The 23,205-nt window shown below is 38.6% G+C and overlaps 2 protein-coding genes across 2 annotated transcripts in view; one reads left to right on the top strand and one right to left on the bottom strand.

Moving 5' to 3' along the window:
• Positions 1 to 19: 19 nt before the first annotated feature.
• The window catches only part of LOC141445702 (laminin subunit alpha-2-like), a 44,071-nt gene continuing 20,885 nt past the window's right edge, over positions 20 to 23,205 (bottom strand). The window contains exons 4-12 of the mRNA XM_074111591.1: positions 8,535 to 8,671; positions 7,899 to 8,022; positions 5,523 to 5,681; positions 4,970 to 5,137; positions 2,991 to 3,096; positions 1,615 to 1,811; positions 854 to 994; positions 379 to 486; positions 20 to 25 (exon numbers count right to left, since the gene is read on the bottom strand). Coding sequence (XP_073967692.1) covers positions 20 to 25; positions 379 to 486; positions 854 to 994; positions 1,615 to 1,811; positions 2,991 to 3,096; positions 4,970 to 5,137; positions 5,523 to 5,681; positions 7,899 to 8,022; positions 8,535 to 8,671 — 1,146 coding nt within the window. The remainder of the gene's footprint in view (positions 26 to 378; positions 487 to 853; positions 995 to 1,614; positions 1,812 to 2,990; positions 3,097 to 4,969; positions 5,138 to 5,522; positions 5,682 to 7,898; positions 8,023 to 8,534; positions 8,672 to 23,205) is intronic.
• On the top strand, positions 14,556 to 21,843 carry LOC141426346 (uncharacterized). Its single transcript, XM_074085194.1, has 2 exons — positions 14,556 to 15,013; positions 20,501 to 21,843. The coding sequence occupies exons 1-2, from the start codon at positions 14,721 to 14,723 to the stop codon at positions 20,679 to 20,681; spliced, it is 474 nt and encodes a 157-aa protein (XP_073941295.1). The 5' UTR covers positions 14,556 to 14,720; the 3' UTR covers positions 20,682 to 21,843.

The raw sequence follows: 23,205 nt of genomic DNA, 5'->3' as shown, positions 1-23,205 counted from the left end.
ATTCAGAATGTTCCTTTAATCAGACCTATTAAACAGTTCAAAGATGTCAAGTTCTCAATCAATACTGAACTCGCATGGGAACCATATTCTTAACCCTCTCATTATAAGGATATGGAGCCTATAGAGGAACACATTATACCTACTAACCAAATTATGATTGTAACGGCTGGCTGACCATTACGATTATTTTCATACTGGGTAAAAGCTTGCATCTGATTTTAAACTCTCTGCTCATACCTATAAATCGTAATTATAGAACTCCAAATCTCGACTATTTACTCACTAATGCATTTTTGCAGTTGTTTATAGTTTACATTCACATTTACACTTGCAGGACACAAAAATGACATCTACCGTGATCAACGTGCATTAACTTACCTCATAGCTGATAAGATACGGTTTCCCGCTCTCGTCGACAGATGGCTCTAGTGTCTCGTTGGCTGCTGCATCGCTGACCAACCAAGCCTCGCCCAATGGAAACACCATCTGAAAATTAGGGGAAGTTAGGTCGGACTTATTTGGCAGATTTTATGAATGAAATCGAATAAGTATGACAGCGGCGCCACTGTCAACGTAATGCGTTAACGTTGTGAAGGTAACCTGTGACATCTAGTGTCGAGTAGAAGAACTACACACGAACTATAACCTTACATAGAATAAACTATGCAATATTACTTAGCACCACATGGTAATAATATTGGTCGGAATATTTGCATAAGCAAAAGAGATGGGCTGTATATTTTTTACCGTGAGCGACAAAGATGCCAATACCTTGCAGATTTAACCACTTGAAATGGTATTTTCACCGATGTGGTGTCAAAAATTGTCCCCCAGATTATCAAGGTTCCCGTACATTATCACCAGGTAGCGTCTCCTCGATGCAGGAGTCGGTAACGTGCGAACAGTAGCACGGTCGGCAACCTTCGGGCAACTCCGCCTGCAGCCCGAAGTGCCCCGGCGCGCACGCGTCGCAACGCTCGCCGACCACGTTCTCCTGTAAGTACAAATATAAAACTGTAAATTGTCCAGAAACATAAAAAAAAACTATTAAGATTACGTACTAAATTGATGAGCTCTTTCCTGAACAGTATATATTTTAAATGCGTTAGCTACAAAAACCCAAACTACTACTACACTACACTACAAACTACTGCCCAAGCCCTCTCATTCTGAGAGGAGGCCTGTGCCCTGCAGTGGGACATATATAGGCTGGGATGAGCCACAAAACCTTTTTAGGCTACAAAATTCCTGTTGTACATGTTTAGACAAATCACTTAACATTTTTGTAAGAATTAATATCACGACAAAGTATATCATTATGTTGTGTCAACATGACTGAATGAAAAATACTAACTACGTCCGACCGACATTTATCCATAATGTCAGGAAGACAACGACTTTTTTCTCAGAAAAACTCGGGAGTCAAGTGTATTTTCAAATTGGGTTATTTTAGTACCGAGGGTCGAGCAAACAGGAAAAGAATACAGCCCCACCTTTCGAACAGGTGGCGTAAGGACAAACTTGCACGAGCATCTGTTAATCCAATGCATCACCAACTCCACGTTATCTGGTAAGAACATAGTAATATAATAAACTCTTCACTCTTAGCCTCACCTTGCACTCGCAGACTTCATCACACACCCGTGCTGGGTCCACGATCCCTCGAGGATCACACTTGCACGCTGGAGTTGTGGTCACCAGGCAGCTCGGGAAGACGGCACCAGCATCAGAGCAGGTGTCGCAACGGGGTCCTGAGAAGCCTGGGTAGCAGCTACAGGCCTTCTGGTGCTTCCGGTCAGGTTTGCAAGAGCCTGGAAAGGGCGAAAGGTAAAATAGTAAGACGGAGGACAGCTGCAAAAGTTCATTATAACAAGGCATGTCTGGCGTACACTTTCTATCAACGTATTAAGGAACTCTTTCATGAACCCTTTCCTTTATACTTTACTATTTGAACAGCAGAGAGAGAGAGAGCTGCTTGCGTTTATATTCTCGCAGCGATGGTGGTCAAATGGTTTGACCTAACCTCTCAAGCAGAGGATCGTGGGTTCAAATCTAGCTCGCACCTCTGAGGTTTTCGGAGTCAATGTGCGAAATTACATTTGAAATTTACTACAAACTTTACAGTGGAGAAAAACATCGTAAGGGAACCTGAACAACCTGCGAAGCAATTCAATGGTGTGTGTGACGTTTCCAATTCGCAAAGGCCCGCGTGGGAACTATAGTATACGGCCCAAGCTTTCTCATTCTGAGAGGAGGCCTGCAACCAGCGGTGGGACGTATATGGGTTGGGATTATGATGTTTGTATTTTCTATACGCTGAAGTCGCTAAAACTTGGTTGTTTTCAAATCCAGGGTATAGGAGCATTTTTTATCAAATAGCTGGTAAAAGCATACGGGTCACCTGATGGTAGGTGATCACTGCCGCCCATGGATAGCTACAGTAGTATTAGGATTGCGGGTGCGTTCGGCCTAAAAGGGGCCAAAGGGGGGGGGGGGTTATTTATGATATCGAGTAAGAGTTAGTTTTAGAGTAGGTACCCTTCTTGTATGGTAAGCTATCGTGCAAATACTTTGCATTTGAAAACCATCCATGAATATATTGTGCTGTTGCAACCAAATCCATGTTTGTTGTAAATTAATTAAACCCAAATGGATTATTGTCTATTATAAAGTATGAGCAAAATGAAATAAGCAATAAATGAATGTTGTCTAAATCAAGTAATCACTTATATGTAGGCCAAAAACAAATGATTTCGGGTGGAACATGATTTATAATTCGTCATATTTCTGAGTGTACGTAAATATAAGTAGTCGTTTTTTTCGCCGTACATCGAATTTGTCGATTTTACCATGGAACAGATTTAATTTTCGACTACCTATAGATACAAGATGGTAAATTTTTCTTTTTGATGTATTTCAAATTGTAATTTTTTTGCTTCTTGTTGTTATCTATTCTCCATTTGCCCTAATCGATTTCCTTATATATATACCATCAGATCCTTCAGCATCACAATCACAGGGCAAGCAGGGGCCGTCCGGCACGGCGTTGTAGTAGCCGGTCAGACAACGGTCGCAAAGCGGCCCGGCACGGTTCTCCTGTAATCATAGATGAAGATATAAAAGCATCTTGTAACTAGCTCACAAGCTGACGCTGCGGCTGATCAGGCCCAACTCCTCAAGCGCCGCAAGTAATCCTCTTTATTAAAAGGTTAAGAGTTTGCGGCGCTTGCTGTTGAGACTTTAGGACCTTGGTCAGCTGATATGAAGTGTTTCATAAAGGCCCTTTCTTCCCGGTTGATCGACACCTCTGGGGACCCAAGAGCTGGTACGTATTTATCCCAGCGGATCGCAGGGGTAATGCGGCCAGCATCATGGGAACTCTGCCACAGGCAGATCTCTTGGACGGGGCGTTCTTTTTATAATTTTTATTTTTATAGTAACATAGATATATTAAGTTAAGGTTTCTTAGGTAAGTTTTCTTTGTCTTTTTATTATTATTATTTAATTTAATTTAATCTATATTTAATTGTGAACGATTATTGATTAGTAATTGAATGAATAAAAATATCTTGCAACTTGCATTACTTCCCAAGCGAAATAAATGCATGGTGTAAATAGCTGTTTGTAAAACAGAAATTGTTATACACAGCGTGCTACCGGCAGCCAGTTTATTTAAGGGGGGTTAAAGTAACGTGTTTTCTATAACTTAACCATGACGTTAATTTAATTAATGAACTAAAATTGGACGCTACTATGCAATAGTGTGTCAACGTTGATTAATTCGGCAACACAATGTCAACCCTTAGAAAATAATTTTAACAGTATTGCAAAACAGCGTCCAATGAGGGCTATCGCGTATGAATTCGCCACTAGAGGCGCTAGTGTAGCGTGAGGTCTCCGAACTGTCAAATCTCATAGTTTTTGGGTGAGCTACGCGGGTTTATTTATAATAAGAATAATTTTGTGAATATTTTGCAATATCTGAAATTAATTATGGCAAATATGCGTTCCGGGGCAATGAATGTCTGTGTTTTGAGACAGTTTTGTTTTTCGGAAACCTTTTTCCTCCCTTTTTTCCGAACAAAACGGGGACTATGCAACACTGTGGCATGCTCGATATTTTTATGGTACGGTTTTAAGGTGTATTAAATATGATTATAATCTAAACTTTGTCTTTACGCCCGTAATAACAGACTTTGAAAGCCATACTTAAAAACCTCACGCAACAGTGCGCCATCTAGTGAGACAAAAAACGATAGCCCTCATTCAGACTTTGTTAACTTTCTAACAAAAATATAATTGCCAGCAATGTACAGCAAAGTAAATTGACAAGTCATAATCAGTGTTTGTCGGGTGTCATTTACTTACTTGTAAGCCTGAATTTTAGTTTATTAATTAAATAAAGGTTAAGTTACAGAAAAACGTTGCTTTAACCTCCCTTTAAAAAAGCCTGGCTGCCGGTTACACACTGTATACTCATACTCCTCCTTAAATGGTATATTAAAATGTTTCATATTATGTAATTAAAACTTCAGGATTTTCTACACAGAACTTGGCACTTACGTGTATACCTACTATTATAAATTTATAAGTGTTATCTCCAGGGGTCGGACCAAAAGTGCGGATGACGTAAAAATGACGTAATCTTGCACACAAGATGATGTTTTTATTTAAACTTCCGTGTGACATGTAGTAACAAAGTAGCATTAATGAAGTAACAAAATAATCGTAAATAAACCAATGGAATTCAGTAAATAAAATAAATTTCATATCGTTTAATAAAGAGGTAGATAAATGATGTGATAATTGTTTATGAAAATCAAAAATACTATTTGAAATCATCCTATAAGTGGTTTGACGTCATCGGCACTTTTTGTCCGACCCCTGGTTATCTCAATTATTTTGTCGGCAAATTCTTAATATTGAACTTGGCTCTCATTCTTAAAAACTACGAAAACATCCCACTAACCGTGCAATTAACGCAGAGTATGTCGCCAGTATCGTCGTAGGAGCAGGCGCCTCTTTCGCCGCAGGAACACTCTGGCTGGCTCTCCTGAACCGTTTCTGGACAGTTCCCGGTACAGCAGCGTTCGCAGTGCGCCCCGCAGAAGCCGTGGAGGCACTTGCACTTGGTACCCTGGGAATAAAAAAAAATACAAAAATATCGGACAAATAAATATTTGTATGCTTTGAACTATTGTTATGGTAATCAGTAATTACTGCGCACCTGCTTCTGCACGCACAAGCATCTGTGGGTAAACGTACCTACCGTGACGTTGACATTGCAGTGCCGCACGCAACCCTGGCGGCGACATCGCGCGACTATGGCGACCGCGCGCACGGTGTAATACTGCGTAGTGCCTCTGCACACACGAGCTTCTATTGGTAAACGTACTGCGGCGTCAACATCGCAGTGCCGCACGGGACCCTGGCAGCGTCATCGCGCGACCATGGAGATCGCGCGCACGGTGTAATACTGCGAAGGCGTCTCTGCATGCACGAGCATCTGTGGGCAAACATACCGCGGCGTCGACATCGCAGTGCCGCGCGCGGCCCTGGCAGCGACATCGCGCGACTATGGCGAGCGCGCGGACGGTGTAATACTGCGCAGGCGTCGCGGCGTGCGTGGCGCGAAACGCTACGCGCACGCGCCGCGCCGCCGCCTCTGCACGCACATGCATCTGCGGAAAAACAAAATAATGAATAGTTAAGCTCTGTTGGTCACGATCTATATCCTGCGCTTTCGCTACAATGAGGGCTAAAAAACAGGCGAAATATCGCTAGATGGCGTTAGTATCGTGAGGTTTTTTTGACGTTACGGTCTTGCTTGCAATTGGCTCATAACTAAATGTGATCTTTAAGCCCTGATTGTCTTCATTTAAATTAATAAATTATTACCTATAGATTTTATGAAGTACTTACATAATCATATTGCAAAATATTTAAATAAAACATTTACCTGGTCAAACATGACTATATACAATTATTAAATTGAATATATAGATGTACAATAATTTGATGTCCTGTCCTTCATGTCTTGCCTTTCAGCATACAAATTTTTAACTTATGAATTTAAATAATTATACAATGAAAAAAAAAGGAAATAATTAAATTACAATCAATATTACATTAATGTTATATAAATCATTTTGCATTTAATACTAATGATAATCAGTGGAACATTTTGAAAACAATATCTATAGATACTCGTTAACAGAATAATATGCCTTGTCGGTTAAAAAAATCTTTCAATGCTTTTTTGAAACTAGGTAATACTTCCTTCTCTGTTACAGTTTTTGGTAGCTTATTGAAAATTTTAGGAGTATAGCTCCGCCAGTCGTTAAAAGATATATTTATCAAGTAGTTTTCTATGACAATTCCTTTTTTTATTTTACTCCCATCAATCTCACGGGCGGTGACATACATACAAGGTCTGTAATAACGAGCATCGTCTCATTAAGACCCTCCGTCTTCCACTTCGTGCTTTTAAGAGACTCGTTAGTAATTTCTTATTTACACCCGCGACCTTATGATAGATACGTTTATGCAAGATAGCTAACAGAGCTAAAATGTCCTTTTCCTTTAGTCATTCCTATGAATTCCTTAGATCGTTGCATCCCTAAACATATTTGAGCAATGTAACTCAACAGCATAGGGCACGTGTTTTGGTATAAATAGAACCGAGGGTGGTTATGTTTATTACACCTAAACACAGCTCAAGTAATGTAAATAAAATCGAACCCTGAAAAAATGGGAAGTAAGTTAAGTTTTACAATAAAGTTCTAGAATATCAAATCAAAATATACCTCGTTGAATTTCTTGCCGGGTTCTTCTTAACAGAGGTTTTTCCAAACTGGTGGTAGTCTTTTTTGACATTTAAGTATAAATTCTTGTTATAGCCTGAATTGAATAAAGATACTTTGACTTTGGCTTCGACTGCCAGATCTAATGCTTATGCAAGTGCAGCCGCTGCCGTGTTATGACAAAACTTGAGACTTGAGTTACAGTGTTTTGTGGCAACACTGTTAAATTAGCTTTTTAGACCCTAATCTATATGTACATATGTGTATATGTAGTGTATATGAGAAGATGAGCTCTGGTTGAGTTCGAAACGCGTCAGTGTGGTGTGGTGGTGGTGATAGATGGGTTTGTGTGATTTGTGTGTGTTCACAGTGTGGAGGTGGAGGAACTGCATGAACACGCATATTTGCACACATCATATTTGCAGACAGCCGTACAACAAAGTGACCCTCTAAGGGTTTATTTTTTCCTTTTGAGGTACGGAACCCTAATAAGTATCTTGTTCTAAGTCGCTGTACCCTTAATAGAGTTGTCGTGGTTGTCGGATGAGCATCAGAACCGTGATGACGACTTTCTTGAGAAAAAGTGTGGTAATTACCCTTAACCGTCTACGCAGAGCTGGAGTCCAGCAGGGCTACTACGAAACTCGAAACTCGACATTCGTATCGTACCGTCCCTCTCGCTCTCGTATTAAATAGTATAAGCGTCAGAGGGACCGCACGACACGAACTTCGAGTTTCGTAGTAGCCTTATAGAGTTCGTAATTGCCGATATAGAATGCTGCTGGCCATTGTTACATTAATAAGTATCATCATAATCATAATCGGCTGTAGGACGTCCACTCACACTGTTGGACATAAGCCTCTTCCATATGCCTCCAGCATCATGAGGGAGGGGTTGAAAATACTCACCACGCTTGGCAAGCGGGTTAGCGAGTGCAGTATAGAATGTAAAATCGCCAAGAAGACGCTGCTGCCCGTATTCTGGTATTATATCACTCAGCCGATTTCTACACCCCACGAAGGAGAGGGGGGACAACACGGCGTCCACGGCACAAAACAATTTTATCTTATCTGCCATAACAGAACATTACTCACTTCTCCATTTTCCAAAGGCCTGGGACTTGTGAACTGCGTAGAACACGTGGTCTTCTCTGCCCTCCTGTTCTTCACCCCCCTTGCCTTCCGCCGCCGCCGCTCTGGCCTCAGGTCCCACAGTTTCCTGCAATTAGGGATGCATGTATATAAATAAATCGATATACGGCAATCTACATAGACCAGGGCTTAATAAGCTGTGCGTCGCGACGCCCTGGGTCGTCGCGTGTTGATGCGACCGAGTCGAGACAGCTGCTGGCTTTATGAAGGCTGCGGCTGGGTTGAGGGTCGTCGTAAAAAAATGGCAAAGTTCCAAAGGCGTCACAATACAAATAAGTTTAAGAAGCCCTGACACAGACTTTCACTTAAAAGGTCCTCTTAGTTGTACTCGTAGGTATCAAACATTCATCGATATGTAATTCCGTAAAGAACTGTAAATACGTTGATCATTAGCACCACATTCGCATAACCACGGATTTAGAAAAAAAACTTCGTTACCAGTAACAGCATTTTTCGTTTCGATTTTGGCCGTGCCCTTCCGATATTTAAATTCGCATTTTTGTTTTCTGTTCAGGCAGATTTTTCGATCGTCGCTCGAATCGTCGATATTTATTGGTTACCCGATAATGGTCGCCCTACCTGCAATGCTCCTTGTCTCCGAAGGCACTGATCATCCGCCAGTCTTCTCCGTCCAGAGATGAGGAGACCTCAAGAGACCAGGCCAAGGGACGAGGTGAAGGCCCCGATTTTATGATGACGTGCGCGAGGTCCATCTCCTGGAATTAGAAAGGTACAATTAAACTAATGTAGGAGGAGTAGGTATGACAGGGAAACTTTAGAGCAGAGGATTTCAACCTGTGTACCGTGGCACACCAGTATACCGCGTATATGTTCAGGTGTGCCGTGATATCGCCGCGAAGTGTATGCTATTCTTACAAAAGGTGTCAACGAGACCCTATTAATAAGCCTCCGCTGTCCGCTATGTTATACATATTATTATTATGGGTATAACTGTACAGAACCCTTTAGGTACTCTACGCGCCAGTCCGACTCGTACTTGGCTATTTTTTACTGGTGTGCCGTAAAACTTTGGTGAACGAAAAGTGTGCCGTTAAAACCAAAAGGTTGAAAACGCATGCTTAGAGTAATTATTTCTGTGTCTCATGGTACTTGTTATTCAAAGTTAAATCAGCTTTTTATTCTAAGACTTGAAAGTAAACTTAAAAGTTGGTACCTAAGTAAGTAAGAGTTAAAAACACCGCGTTTTTTAATCGTGCCTTCGACGTATCCATACAAACGGCCATCGACGGTTCGATTAAAAAACGCTGTGCAAAGACCCTTAATGTAAAGCAGGTAAACACTCGCTGCGCCCGCGCCGTGCCACACTCGTTAGCACGGCATAAAGCAGGCACACACTAATCGGTAGGACAATATTTGAAGTTTTAACATCAAGAGATTTAATAGTTTTTGAGAACGTGTTTAATTGATATAAGCTTAAGGCCTGAGTAAGGCTGTGTTTACTTAAAACCACTCTGCCAGAAGGCAGAATATTTTTAAAGATCATCATCATCATCAGCCGGAAGATGTCCACTGCTGAACAAAAGCCTCCCCCTTCATCATCATCATCGGCCTATCTTAGCCCACTGCTGGACATGGGCCTCTCCAATTGCACGCCACTGAGCACGATCCTCGGCTACTCTCATCCAGTTACTGCCAGCTACCCTGCAAGGATCATCGCTCCACCCAGTCTGAGGGCGTCCCACGCCACGCTTGTCGATTCGCGGTCTTGAAACTCGTTCACCCCAGCGGTTATCGGTTCTTCGGCTGATATGGCCGGCCCACTGCCACTTTAGTTTGCTTATCCGGTGAGTTATGTCGATGACTTTAGTTCTCTGTCGGATCTCCTCTTTCCGAATTCGATCCGATTACTTATTTCTTCAAAATTATTCTAAAAGAAAGAATCACTTTAAACTAAGAGAGTCGTTTCTACAGTCAACTTTCCTCTTTAATACTACAAAGGCAACTAGAAACACACGCTATAGCCTTAATAGCAATCTGATACATACGAAGCAGCCAACGCGTACAAGCTAATTGGAAATCTACAGTCTTATTCGACTCACGCGCAGGAAACCCCTTAAATCGACGGAATAACAAGCTAATACCATAAATAGAAAAGTATGCCCCTTCTTTAAAGTAGCGGGTTAAAGTTGGGTTTAGAGTGGCGTCCCTAAAACAATGTAAGATCAATGTTGACAAGCGCAGGAATTTGAATAATCGATGCGGTAGCCAATCAAAATAGTAAACGGCGAAGCTGAGGGGCAGGCATCCCATCGAAACTTAAGGGCAAGTGTAGCGGAAATATACGGTTTTCTAACAAAATTTTAAACCATACCTTTCTTGTAGATTTTATTATTAGCTATGCATATGCAGTGGGACAGAATAGGGTAATAATAATAACAATAATAAAAACGGTCTAATAGTGAAGCCGCGGTGGCCTAGTGGTTTGACCTATCGGCCCTCAAGCAGAGGGTCGTGGGTTCAAACCCCGGCTCGCACCTCTGAGTTTTTCGTAATTCATGTGCGGAATTAAATTTGAAATTTACCACGAGCTTTGCGGTGAAGGAAAACATCGTGAGGAAACCTGCACAAACCTGCGAAGCAATTCAATGGTGCGTGTGAAGTTCCCAATCCGCACTGGGCCCGCGTGGGAACTATGGCCCAAGCCCTCTTGTTCTGAGAGGAGGCCTGTGCCCAGCAGTGGGACGTATAAAGGCTGGGATGATGAATAGTGAAGAGTCTCGACCAACATCTCTTGAGCCTCTTGAGGCTCTCGCCAGATGGCTGGATCAAAGGCCAGATACAGAAGGCGGTACCGAGGTGCCCCACTCTGCGGCCCTACCACCGGTAGCTTGGGCCCTGCCCTGCTATCGGCGGCAAACTAGGTTAGGTTTTTATATTTTTTTTTGTATTTCTTTTCTATTTTACTTTTTATAATTATTATAATAACCTAACCAACAAACAGTTGGAAACTGGTTGGTTTGTGACTTCAAAGTTCAATATCTCAAAAACGGCTAAAAAAACTGCTTTCTAATAAAGAAAACCGCATTCAAATCAGTCCACCTGTTTAAGAGCTACGGCACTACGGTGCCACAGACAGGCACACACATAGCGGTCAAACTTATAACACGCCTCTTTTTGCGTCGAGGGTTAATAAACTAAACTAAGAACGAAGATAAATAATGGACGTTGTTTTTTTTCGAACTCCGAAGATAATGGGAGAATGGTCAATTTTCGCTATTGCACATTTCGATCATCTGCGGTCAGAGTAGTTCTTTGAACTAAAATAATTTCCTTGCTCACCCGCGCTTACGATAGCTAAGCTTATGCAAAATATGCGTGTTCATGCAGTTCCTCCACCTCCACACTGTAAGAACACACACAAATCACACAAACCCATCTATCACCACAACCACACTACACTGGCGCGTTTCGAACTCAACCAGAGCTCATCTTCAGAGTGACACAACCGTACACCATGCTACCAGTTGTTAGAGTTGTTTTTTGACTCAAAAACAAATCGTTATAGTTAAAGTGTGTTTTTTTTACATGTCAAAGCCTGTATGACATTGACATAAGATTGAATTTGACTTGGCCTGTGTAAAAACTATTTTCACTAATAATAATAATAATAAATCAATATCAGGAGACAATTCACACCAATTGACCTAGTCCCAAAGTAAACTTACCAAAGCTTGTGTTATGGGTACTAAGCAACGGATCACTACATCCTATACATTCAATTCTGACTTAAGCAGTTTCTGGTATTACATTAATAGGTATATTATTACACATACTTACTTATAAATCTTAGCAACAATGCAACATCTTTTGTTCCAAATGACCTTTGAAGAACTCAAGTGTTTTGCAAAGTGGTTGGCAAATGGCAAAGCAGGTGCTAATCGATAGCTCAGACGATAGCTGGGCTAATGTGGGGATTATGTTGTTATCTTTCTGATAAGCTATAGACGATGATAATGCGCTCGGGCAAGTGCTGCACTCAACTCTTGCGCATTTTTATGAATCAAAACTAAGAGAAATAATAACCGTTAATAAAACTTAACGGTTATTTTTATCCCTGCCTTGACTATTTAATCCCTGACGCAAAAAGGGGATGGGTTTAAGTTTGACGCCAATGTATGTATATCTGTGGCACCATAGCTCTTAAACGGGTGGACCGATTTGAATGCGGGTTTCTTATTTGAAAGCAGATTTTCTAGTAATGGTTCTTAGACATTTTTTTTTTTAATTTTAATGTTTTATCAAAATCGGTTCAGCCGTTTTAGAGATATTAAACTTTGAAGTGACAAAGTCGGGGGCTCTTAAATTTTTTGTTGGTTAGGTTAATTAATATAATATTTTTATGTCGGGGGTTTGTCAACTTTTCTAAGTTGTTTAAATAATTTGAAGAAATCATACAGTAAGATATTAATGAGGAAAGTATAATTTTAAACGAATCCTTACTAGTATTAAAAATGTGAAAATAACTCTGTCTGGCTATTACCTATTCACGCTTAAACTGTTGAACCGATTTAGATAAAATTTGACCTTGTTCCTCGTACATAACCGTCCTTATTTATGTTATTTATTGGTTACTTTTACTGAGAAATTTATTTCCAGAAAGTTAGGTACAACGAAGAGCGAAGCGAGGAGGAGTGAGGTACATTGCGGCCATTACGCGCGAGCCGAGCGAGCAAAGTAAGTGAGCCGCGCGCGGCAGCGGCCGCCGAACCGCCAGGACCTTAATAACTTAGGAATTACTTTGGGCGGTGCCAGTGCTATATTATAAAGAAAATAATATTGAGTTAAATTGACAAAAAAAAAATTAAAGTACTGTTATTTAGCTGAGGAATCTGTTCCTCTTCAGCATCTCCAAGCCTTTCACGACTAAAATACCATTGTAAACGAAGCCATAGCAAAAACTTGTTCAAACGTATTCTTAGAAGACTTGTGTCCTCAAGTAAAGCACCTTAACAGCCTGACAACAAGGACACTCGATCGGCGACGCTTTAAACAAATTCGCTTTTCATTGCGTCTTCAACAAATCTCTTCACGCAGCGGGTAACTGTCAAGACGAGCAATGTATTAAGAAATAGGTGGTTATATCGTTAGTTGATCATAGTCGTGGTAACCGTTGCCCAGGAGCGGCAGGCGATGGCATCTCCTTGTAGGGCGCGCCTAATGAGGCGGCTTGCGAAACGTTTTTGTGCACGCGCGCATGATGGACTCGGATTCCGGGATAAGGGCGCTATCACGACCATATTCGTGCTCGGGACAAGTTGACTCATGATGCAACATGATACATGGCACGTAACAACTAAACAAATTTGATCTAGGTAAAGTGGCAAAAAGGCCACCTGATGCTTACCCTGGATTATGATTGTTTTTTTTGGAGTCTTTTTGTATTTTTTTATTTCAACTACAAATTTGTTACTTTTACGGGTATCCCGTGAAACCATATCGAAAATATAAACTGAGACATGGATGCACAGAAAAACCAGAAAAAGAGACCAGCGCTGGGAATCGAACCCAGGTCCTCAGCAATCCGTGCTGCGTGCTATAACCCCTACAAAGGAATCTAGATTCCTGTCCAGCGGCGGTGTAGGAGTTATAGCACGCAGCACGAAAATAAAAAATACAAAAAGACTCCAAAAAAATTGCTTAGTAGCGACATCTCTTGTCTGGGTGGGCGGTTGGTTCCGAAAGAGTGTGACGTCTCTCGATGAGAGCGGAACATAGATGTCGCTAGTGCTGCTGCATAAGTAGCGTAGTAGAAATAAGGAACCTGAGATATGTATCCATAGGAAAAAATCGTGTCTAGATTCCTGTGCAGCGGTGGTGTAGGGGTTATAGCACGCAGCACGGATTGCTGAGGACCTGGGGTTCGATTCCCAGCGCTGGTCTCTTTTTCTGGTTTTTCTGTGCATCCATGTCTCAGTTTGTATTTTCGGCTTACCCTGGATATTTTTCTCTGTGTAAGTAAGTACGTAAAATGGGGTTACTTAAAAATGCAAGGGCTTTTTTTTAGACCATCTGTACTCTGCATTTGCTCGATCAAGCTTTGAATATTTGCGGTTTTATCACCATTTTAAATCTATCAAAGTAGCCCCAAAATTTCCTAAAGTAACCCCAGTTTAACTTTTAGACCAGCGACCTCGCTGATTCTCATTTCCATTTTGCCACACTCAATGTTATCTGTCTGTTTATTGTAATTTAAATATTTTGTGATGGTGAATACGTTTTTTTATCATTTTTATTATTATTAAATAATTAGTTGCGACGTTGCACTTAGGGATAAAATACACTATATTCGTTTATGAATTACAAGTCATCAATATTTTACGAATTTCAAATTTTCAAAACAGCATTACGCCCTCTCTAGAAATAACATTGCACTTAACTTATAATCTATTATTACGTCATCCATCAATCAACATGTCATCTTCTAATACAAATATCCCAGGCTTCGAGAGCAAAACACAAAGTTCGCGGCCTTGTGTGCAACATTCGATTATTCTTATCAACAAAACCGATATCAGGGAACCCCTTCAGATAACTATGGTAGCGCAAACCCACGTCTAACGTCACTATATCACCGTAAACCACAGAGATCAGTGGCTATTTAAGCTACAGATAAACTAAAGTCCTAATTAAACTTCGTTGATTTGAATACTTTATCAATCGCGACCTGATTAAGACGCTATCTGAGATACCATGTCGTCAGTATAGCGCGTAAGTCGACTCGAGTCAGACATGTGAATAGCAATCATGTCGAAGAGTAAGGCTTCCGGAAACCTGACAGATGTGAGGGTGGAACGACCGCGGCGGCACACTCAAGGACCCTCGGGGTTGGCGGAGACTCACCGGACACCTAAAGTGTCCACTAAAAGTAATCCTGAGTTCGGTGAACGCACGCCCAATCCTTCAAGGTCGGAGTTTAGGGAAGTAGCTGTGTATGGAAAGCGAGCTCCGAAAATAAATAGTGATTATGTGTATACGAACAACGCTTATGTAGGCAGTGTGGACAATATTAGTGCGAATAGGCTAAATCCACCAACCAGGTAATTTTTTTTTATATTGTCATGGCAGATATTGTGTGAAAAATACGCATACTTTGATTCATAGATGTTTAATATAATTATATTTAAGTATGTATTTTCTATATTATGTCTGTCTCTCCGTTGCTTTGCTTGGTATCTATCTAAAGTACCTACCTACAAGTTATGCTTATTGTGGGACTAGGTTAATTATGTAGTGTCATCAGTTCATTATAACATCTGCCTGTTTGGCAAGACTCTTTGTCTCTGGATCTGCACCGTGGAAAGGTATCCAGTTAAAATGAATATCAAATAATCGTTTCTGCGACCCTTTGGAGGTGCTAATTTAAATTTAAAAGCAAATAAAATATTCGCTAGTTTATATTTCACAGAATTTTTACAACACAATAAAGATAACTATAGGTTAGGTAGTGATTTTTAAACTTTATTATTTACTTTTACTGTCAGGTCTTAAGTAATTCTGGCCCAATTTCATAATTATACGTCAATGAGGAAATATCAATGTTTACCATAGGAGTTTGTATGAAAATACACTTTTAAATGTCTCTTTATTAAGTGAACTTAGAAAAGTATTTTATGGTTGCAAGACTTGCAAGAAACCATTATTATGTACTCGTCCCTACCTACTTCGGGAATCTCGGCGTTTCGATGAAATTTGCTGTGTAGAGGTAGAGATTTTCGGTGGCGAAAAACCGATGTAGGTTGCTCTTATCTATAGAAAAACGCTTATTAAATTTTTGAGCGAAGTTCAGTTGCTCAAGCGCTTATACTTAAAAATAATACTTATGTTGCAATGTTGGAATATTGACAAATTAATCGATATTTTCATCACTCCGCCCTTTTGCTACGACAAGTGAAGCAGTAGGTACAGTAGGTGTAAGATTAGATAATTCAGTTATTCAGCCGTCACGCAACGAATACGGTATTTGTCAATTTTTTATATAAATCAAAGCTTGACAATGCATGTTATCTAAAGGAAAAACATTTTTCAAGAGCTGGCATTAAATATAACAGAGTTATTTTATTATTTATTCCTCTTAATGGCGGCCATAAGGCTTGGGCCAATGTCAGTTAAATTAAAGATAAATATATTCTTCTTATGCATGTTGTACGGTGATTGTAGTTTTTGCAACTTGATAGCAAAATTCCAGAAACCACACGGAGACCACTTGCGCATTAAAAAATGTCAGACACGAGAGCAATATAGAATTTTGTGATCACTGTTCACTGTTAAGGTTAATCGCCGCATAAAACACTATCAAAATTATACTTCAACTAGCCAAAGAAGCAGAAATACCAAAATTAGATATCGTCTACATCCGCCATGTTCGAATGCTACAAATCGAATCTATAACAGAGTTATAAAGGTTTGAAGGTTTTGAAATTCATGATTTGACATAGAAAGAAATAATAGCATGCCAGTCACGTCACACGCAAGTAGCGCTCTAACTAACTGCATAGAGAATAGCGTTTTAGAAAGAGATAAATGTATAGCTTTTTCAAAAATCTTGCTGTAAACATTTTCAACTCTTGAAATCACACGTTTTCCCAGAGATAAGAATAAGCATACCAAATTTAATTGAAATCGTTATAGCCGTTTGATAGGTGTTCGAAATGAATTAGTAAATAAATAAATGTCTCCAAGTTTTGCTTGTGTAAAGGTCGAAGATGTGCATTACGAAACCAGTAATATCGATACATAGGATTTTAATTGTTTCGGCAGCCATTTCGCTTGGTCTTAAAATGTGTTTGCAAACATAAAAGCAAGTGTACTGAATAGATAAGATCGTTATCGGTGGCGAAAGCAAACAGCTTTAAAAATAAACGCATCTAGGTAAATGAAAGATCTTGCGATAAAGAATAATTTATGTTGGCCAAAATTGATTTCTAAGATTTGATAACATTGTGAGTAAGTTATTTACTAAGTTGTTATTTATTTACATTACGGCTCCTACTTAACGAATTACAAAACAAAAATAAACATCATTTTTTTTCCATCAAATGTTATTAGTGATCATCAAAATCAAAACTCTACTTTAAAGTCTAATAGCTGCCGGAATGTTCCTTCTTTGCCGCCTAGAGTGACGTAGCGGCGGTTCAAGGCTATAACCCGCTATATCGCCTGGAAGTGGTTGTCCATTTCCAAATTCATCTTCTTGCAATCTTGGCCCTTCTTTCCCAGCAATGGCATGCTAAGAGAACTAGATAGGCCTTTCTCCTCAAGAATCTTGCTCTTGTGGGTTACGGACACCCCTTCCTAACCCATCAATACACGCAGCGCACTGCGAATTTATCTGCTCACTGTGATTTGGTGATTATTGTTCATTTGGTTTTGGAATGCTGAAACAGCTGGTAGTGTTATGATTTTTGGCATTCCTTTTTTGCTTTTCATTTGTTTTTTGATGTTCAGTCATTTTTTTTAATCAGAAAGCTTTGTGTTCAGTAATGTCAGTGTTTATTTTATTTGTTTCTCTCATTTACAACTAATGCGATAGGAATGATACTATTTTACGCATAGTATAAGTCATCAGGCGTAATCATTATATCATAGATGATTATTTATTTTAGTCAAAGAGTTAGTCTAATCACTATTATCGATTATTAGGTTTATATTTGACCGAGGTTAAGGTATAAGCGATAGCAACTGTCACCATGGTCAGGGCTATGCATCAGACAATACGTAACTAATCCTTACGGTAGAGGTAAATGACCTCTTTAACTGCAGATATAAAGTCTGGATAATTATTTTGTTATTATAATGGAAACAGACAGGAAAGAGTCATGCATAAACCAACCTAACGCATTAGGTAGATGTAATCCTCGACTCGTCTCGCTAAGCTCCCTATGTGACAATGTGACTTAGATTTAAATAAACGTGCAAAAACTGTTGGTAGCTAAATGTTTAGAGCTATGAGTTTTCAAGGTGAGAATCACGGGTTCAAACCTCTACTCTGGAAGCAACTTTCGTCACTTGAATAATTCATAAATTATGTACAAGTTTAATGAAGTTTTGCAAAATATGGATAACTTAAATTAAATGATGCGCCGAAAAAATAAGATCATTAATTTCAAAAGTTATTAAACATGTTAGTTTCAGCGCCGTGGAAACTTTGCAATTTAAAAATAATCAAAATTGAGGGTAAATATCGAGAGTAGAAAATCTGGCAGCTGGGTCAATATCTCGTTTGTCGGTGCACTAAAATATCGTGAGCAAACACACACACATACAAAACAATTCAATCATTGACATCTATCTAGCTGTACCTTACGGCACTAGACTGTCTGTTTGGAACAAAACACGCGGCGCATCAATCATCAATATTACTTTGACACAACCCCTGTCACGGAGGTCAACAAACTATAGGGAAACGTTCACAAATCCTGTGAACAAATTTTGTGCGCCGTTTTGATGTAAGAAACATGCAGTCTATATGTCGGCGGCGGATCGTAAAATCCGCCAGATCGTGAAATGGCGCCATTTCATGAATTAAGGGACATCCGCCATATCGTTCAAAACTCACAATTTAACGATTTGTCTAGTGACTTTAAGGCAGATCATAAAATTCCTAGGCATATCATGAAACGCCGCCATATCGGTCCTGGCACTTCGCCGGCCGCTGCCGCGGCACGTTCGCCTTGCTCGCTCGGCTCGTGCGTTGTGGTCACAATTCATACCAACAACTCCTTGCTTCGCTCATCATACCTTACTTTTCATTTTTTTAGAGCTAGAGCTAGGAATATCGACGAATGCGTTGCTCTAATCGATCTGCCGTATTGTTTTTCAGGCATATTCGTGATATGCCTGGCCAACTTTTTGAAATAGCGCCATTTCACAATATGCCTAGGTATTTCGTGATCTAGCGGATTTTACGATCGGCCGCCGACATGTACATAGATATCGATGAATTTAATAGTATGTATGAAGGTTCCAATAAATACTGAGCTCTCATAGAAAGAAAAGCCCAAGCTCTCTTGTTCTGAGAGAAGCTAGTACACAGCAGTGAGACGTATGAAGGCCGTGGTGATGATGTTGATTGATCAATACCGATACAGTTACGATTCTATGAAACTAACCCTAAACCATAGTGACCCTTGATGAGAAACGGACAAAAAACACTATGCTCAATCAGTTCGCACCTGCTAGTTGACGTCGTGATAAGAGAGACACGTGACAAAATTACTGTTGCAAGAGGTTGCAAGGCACGCTCTCACTGCAGCAAAATTACCTAAGAACTAATACTAAGGTAGTTAGTTTCCTCAAATGGAACAAAAGCAAAAGCACAAAAAAAGAATGCTAAGGAACCTGCGTATACATTTCCAAGTTTTTTGCTAAACGTTTGAAGCTTTTTGGTAAACAGTGGCGAAGCGTCCATAGAACCCTATTCTCACCGGCTTGCCCAATATTTACAAGATAGGACAACAGGACACACAAGATTTGTGAAAGATGTTAGCGATCTTTGCTTCGGCTTTACCATGGGAATATAAGTTACAGAAGAGTATTTGTAGAGAATACTAAATTCAAATTATTGATTTATTCAGGCGTCACTTTGCTGAGGTCCAGCTTACTGTGCAGCCTCATTGCTGTCATTAGTGGTTGTAAACTATATTAGAGAAGATTAGATTTGGTTAGATTAGGTTGTAGTTCATATAATTCTACGTCTGCCGAGTATATTTTAGTTAGGCCTTGGTATCTGTGCAAACTATGCATTTATAACACTAACCTATAGCAAATTTTGAAGATAATTTGAAATAGGTATTGAAACAATTTACATCCAACCATAAATAATTATTAATTTTAAGAAAATAACGCTAGTATTCCTTATATCCCAATTTAGTGTTAAAATTGCATTTTTTACAAGTTATTACTTAACTTTCTAGTGTTCTTATGAATGTAATAATTATTATATTTAAAAGTATAGTGTTCAAATCGTGCTAGTTGAATTTTGCCAACGTTTAGTTATCAGATCGAGCAAATACAGTAAAAAAAGCAGTATCACCAAAAGGTGTATTTAAAAAAAAACTTTATCATTCTAGTTTTTAAATATAAACAAAGGAAAAACTCATTACGTTTACATCTGTAAAGATAAACAATACTAGGCAGATAATCTGAATATCAATTCAGTTCCATCTCTCGTGAAATTTCTAGAAATATTTGATCTAGGCTTAGAGGATTGCTGAATGGCATCGCGAACGGCTTAACGGATAAGATTGTTTATCTGTCAGATATATCTTTCAAAGTTGATACAGCTGTTGCTAGCTTTGTAAAAATTATCAAGTTTCATTCAAATATTTGCTTTCAGCAATGCTATCTTCAATTGTGCAAAAAAAAATCTACGTTATATAAGGACCATATTACATCAAGCGGGAGGTCAATCAAAATTTCGCCTTCCGTTAAGCTTTTAGCATTCTGAAACTTAATATTCGCTCAGTGTCCATCATTTCTACGTGTAATGTAACTTTCCTTTAATCCATTGTTTTCTATTATTACAGTGTGATACGGGAGCAGTACTGGGCGTGTTCAAAGTGGCCCTACATGCAGCGAGTCCTAGCCATTGCAGTTGGAGTATTGCTAGGAGCTGTCATTGGCCTTGTAGTTACAGTTACAGTGACTGGAAAAGACCCTGAGGATATCCTTCCCGGGTTCTTGACAATGAGTTCTGCACCAGACTAAGTGAAGACAAGATTGTGATGAGATTTTGTTGAGGGTCTAAAGCGACAGTATACTGAAATGCTTGTTATTCTTTTGTTTGTTGAATTATTTATGTTTAAGTACCATTAAGTGAAATAGATTTTAATTTGGTATTCACGATTTGCTCCCAGTAAGTTTGATTCTGAAGTTAATTACCGTAAACCGGGATAAATTTGGATTTTTTTTGAAGCTTTGTACTCGCAAATTTATTCGCAGTCGATGTCTTTTTCGATCACTTTTTCGTGTACATGATAAATATGACGTCACTATGGACAGTATCGATTTTATACTCGTAGTAATTTTATAAATATTAAAGAGGAAATAACTATCCAAAAGATTAAAAGACTTCACAGGGGACTGAAGAGTTAACAGCTTCCTTGGACAAAGAATTAGTTTAGCTATTCCAAGAGGGAACGCTGCCAACATCTTCGGTATCTTGCCTAAAGGGACTTCTTTAAGTATTTCGTTTTAGATTTTTATATAACTTACTAAGTACGTAGGTACTTTAAGTTTAGGATAATTATGTTTTAATTAAATTATGAAATGTATTATCATAGTAGCTCCAGTTTGATCAAAGTCACCACGGGTTGTGTATGGTACTAATTAAACGTTTTAAAGTATATAGGAGACGATTATATGGATTCCTGCGGTGAACAGGATTGTCTCACCGCAGCCTCATTTACTCTTAGCAAAGTCAGAATGATACATAATACATATGCCATTATTTTGACAATTATTAATTATTTATTAATTTACTCTACTCGTGAACACGTAATTTTAAGCAAGTCTGTTTTTGTAATTACGATACACCTAACTCAATAAAAATGTAATCATTTTCAAGTAAATGAATACTTCTGTTTAGAAGTCTGCTTTAGACCTTGCTTCCTTGCATCATTGACTTGAAAGTTTGACTTATTTATAAGTAAAGTTAATGCTTGAATGAAGTAAAGTAAAATTACTTCTTACGATTATTTGCTCACTAAATCGCAATCGACTGCTATACAGTTGTTAATAAGTAAATTAATCTTTGTCTAGTGACGATTAGATAAAATATAATTTTGTGTTTCCTGACGTCTATCGTCTGAGATAAATTGCCTCCTTTACAATCTAGTAAAGGTTTGACAATAGGTCTATTGACATTATATTTTTTTTTAAATGTGAAACGTCAAATTATACAGACTCTTCACTACGTGCAAGAGAGGCCTTATTTTTTTTACCAAAAGATTTCTGCCGCGCGGCCATATTGTAATTGAATAATGATGCACTTGACTCCTATTAATAAGGTTGGTTTCGTTGTTAACGGGATTGAGATGCCGCCAGTGACGGGACATGTTTAAGAATACATGTAAACATTCGTAACCTCAATCCATTTATTTGTTATTTACATGGCATTTTAAAATTGATTTGGAATAATTCAGTCATCAGTGATAGTGACGATGTTTTTTGGTTTTTTGGAATCTGAAAGTTGTGTCGGGTTTACTTTGTTTAATGTATTTTCAATGTATGATGGACCCGATGGTCCCAAAATTAGATCAGCGCCGTTCACAAGACCAGCAGTTTGCTGATTTGTTTTTATAATTGCAATATTAAAACCATTACAATTATTATACTAAGTATTATATTCCAAATTTATTTTTAAATATTTTTAATGTTCCTGCCATTTTAAAGTTATGTGAGAAATTTAAGGGGATGAAATAAAGTTGTGTCACGTAGGTCATTAATTATAATATAATAAAGTTCTTTGATATATAATTAGAAGAAATAAAGGCTAGAACCTTTTTGTCGTCTGGTACGATAAGCAAGATAAAACCAAATATAATTGTGTATTGTGATTGTGATTATTAATCAATAAGTTATCATTGAAGTGTTTTGTATGCGGAATAAAATGATTCGTAACGAAACATTTTTTTTGTTTGATTTATCGTTCAGATATTATCGTTTTCTCTTGCTAGAATAAATTGACTAATCTAACATACCTACATAAAACCAGAATATTTGCTTTGTACACATGCAATGAGTCTATAAAATGATAATAAAGCCTGAAATGGCAGTTTTGTACGAACATGTGCTAGTTCTTATGATAAGTTTTTTTAACCTGAGTCAAATCATAATTTGGAATAACAGCTTTCTTTTAATCTTTTTAAAATTATAAGGCACTGAGTAGTTACTTTCCTCTGCATTATTTATGAACATTTTCATACTTTTCTATACACAATTTCATACATTTACTAGCACTATTCTCTTTTATTCTTTCATCTTTGTAATAAGAAATTTGAAAAATATCCTTTTTAAGAATATTATCAAAATAAAGGTAATCTGATCTCTAATTAACATTATTTTCATGTTCATAAGACTTTAAAAAAGGTCACCTAAAATTCGTTTAAAGTAAATAAATGATAAGATACTCGTAACATAGTACTGTACTGAATTTACCCACTTTACGTCAGATAGCTGCTTATAAGTGAAACAAAGGTGGTATCAGTTATTTATTACGTTTTAAGAGATA

The sequence above is a fragment of the Choristoneura fumiferana genome, chromosome 3 (genome assembly GCF_025370935.1).
Source record: "Choristoneura fumiferana chromosome 3, NRCan_CFum_1, whole genome shotgun sequence".
NCBI classification, from domain to species: Eukaryota; Metazoa; Arthropoda; class Insecta; order Lepidoptera; family Tortricidae; genus Choristoneura; species Choristoneura fumiferana.
This window is presented reverse-complemented; position numbering and strand designations above follow the sequence as displayed.

What these genes read in the sequence shown, in the direction of transcription:
- LOC141426346 (XM_074085194.1), top strand. Translation starts at nt 14,721, where the DNA reads ATGTCGAAGAGTAAGGCTTCCGGAAACCTGACAGATGTGAGGGTGGAA. An exon ending in AGGCTAAATCCACCAACCAG is followed by an intron (nt 15,014 to 20,500) that starts GTAATTTTTTTT and finishes CTATTATTACAG; the next exon opens with TGTGATACGGGAGCAGTACT.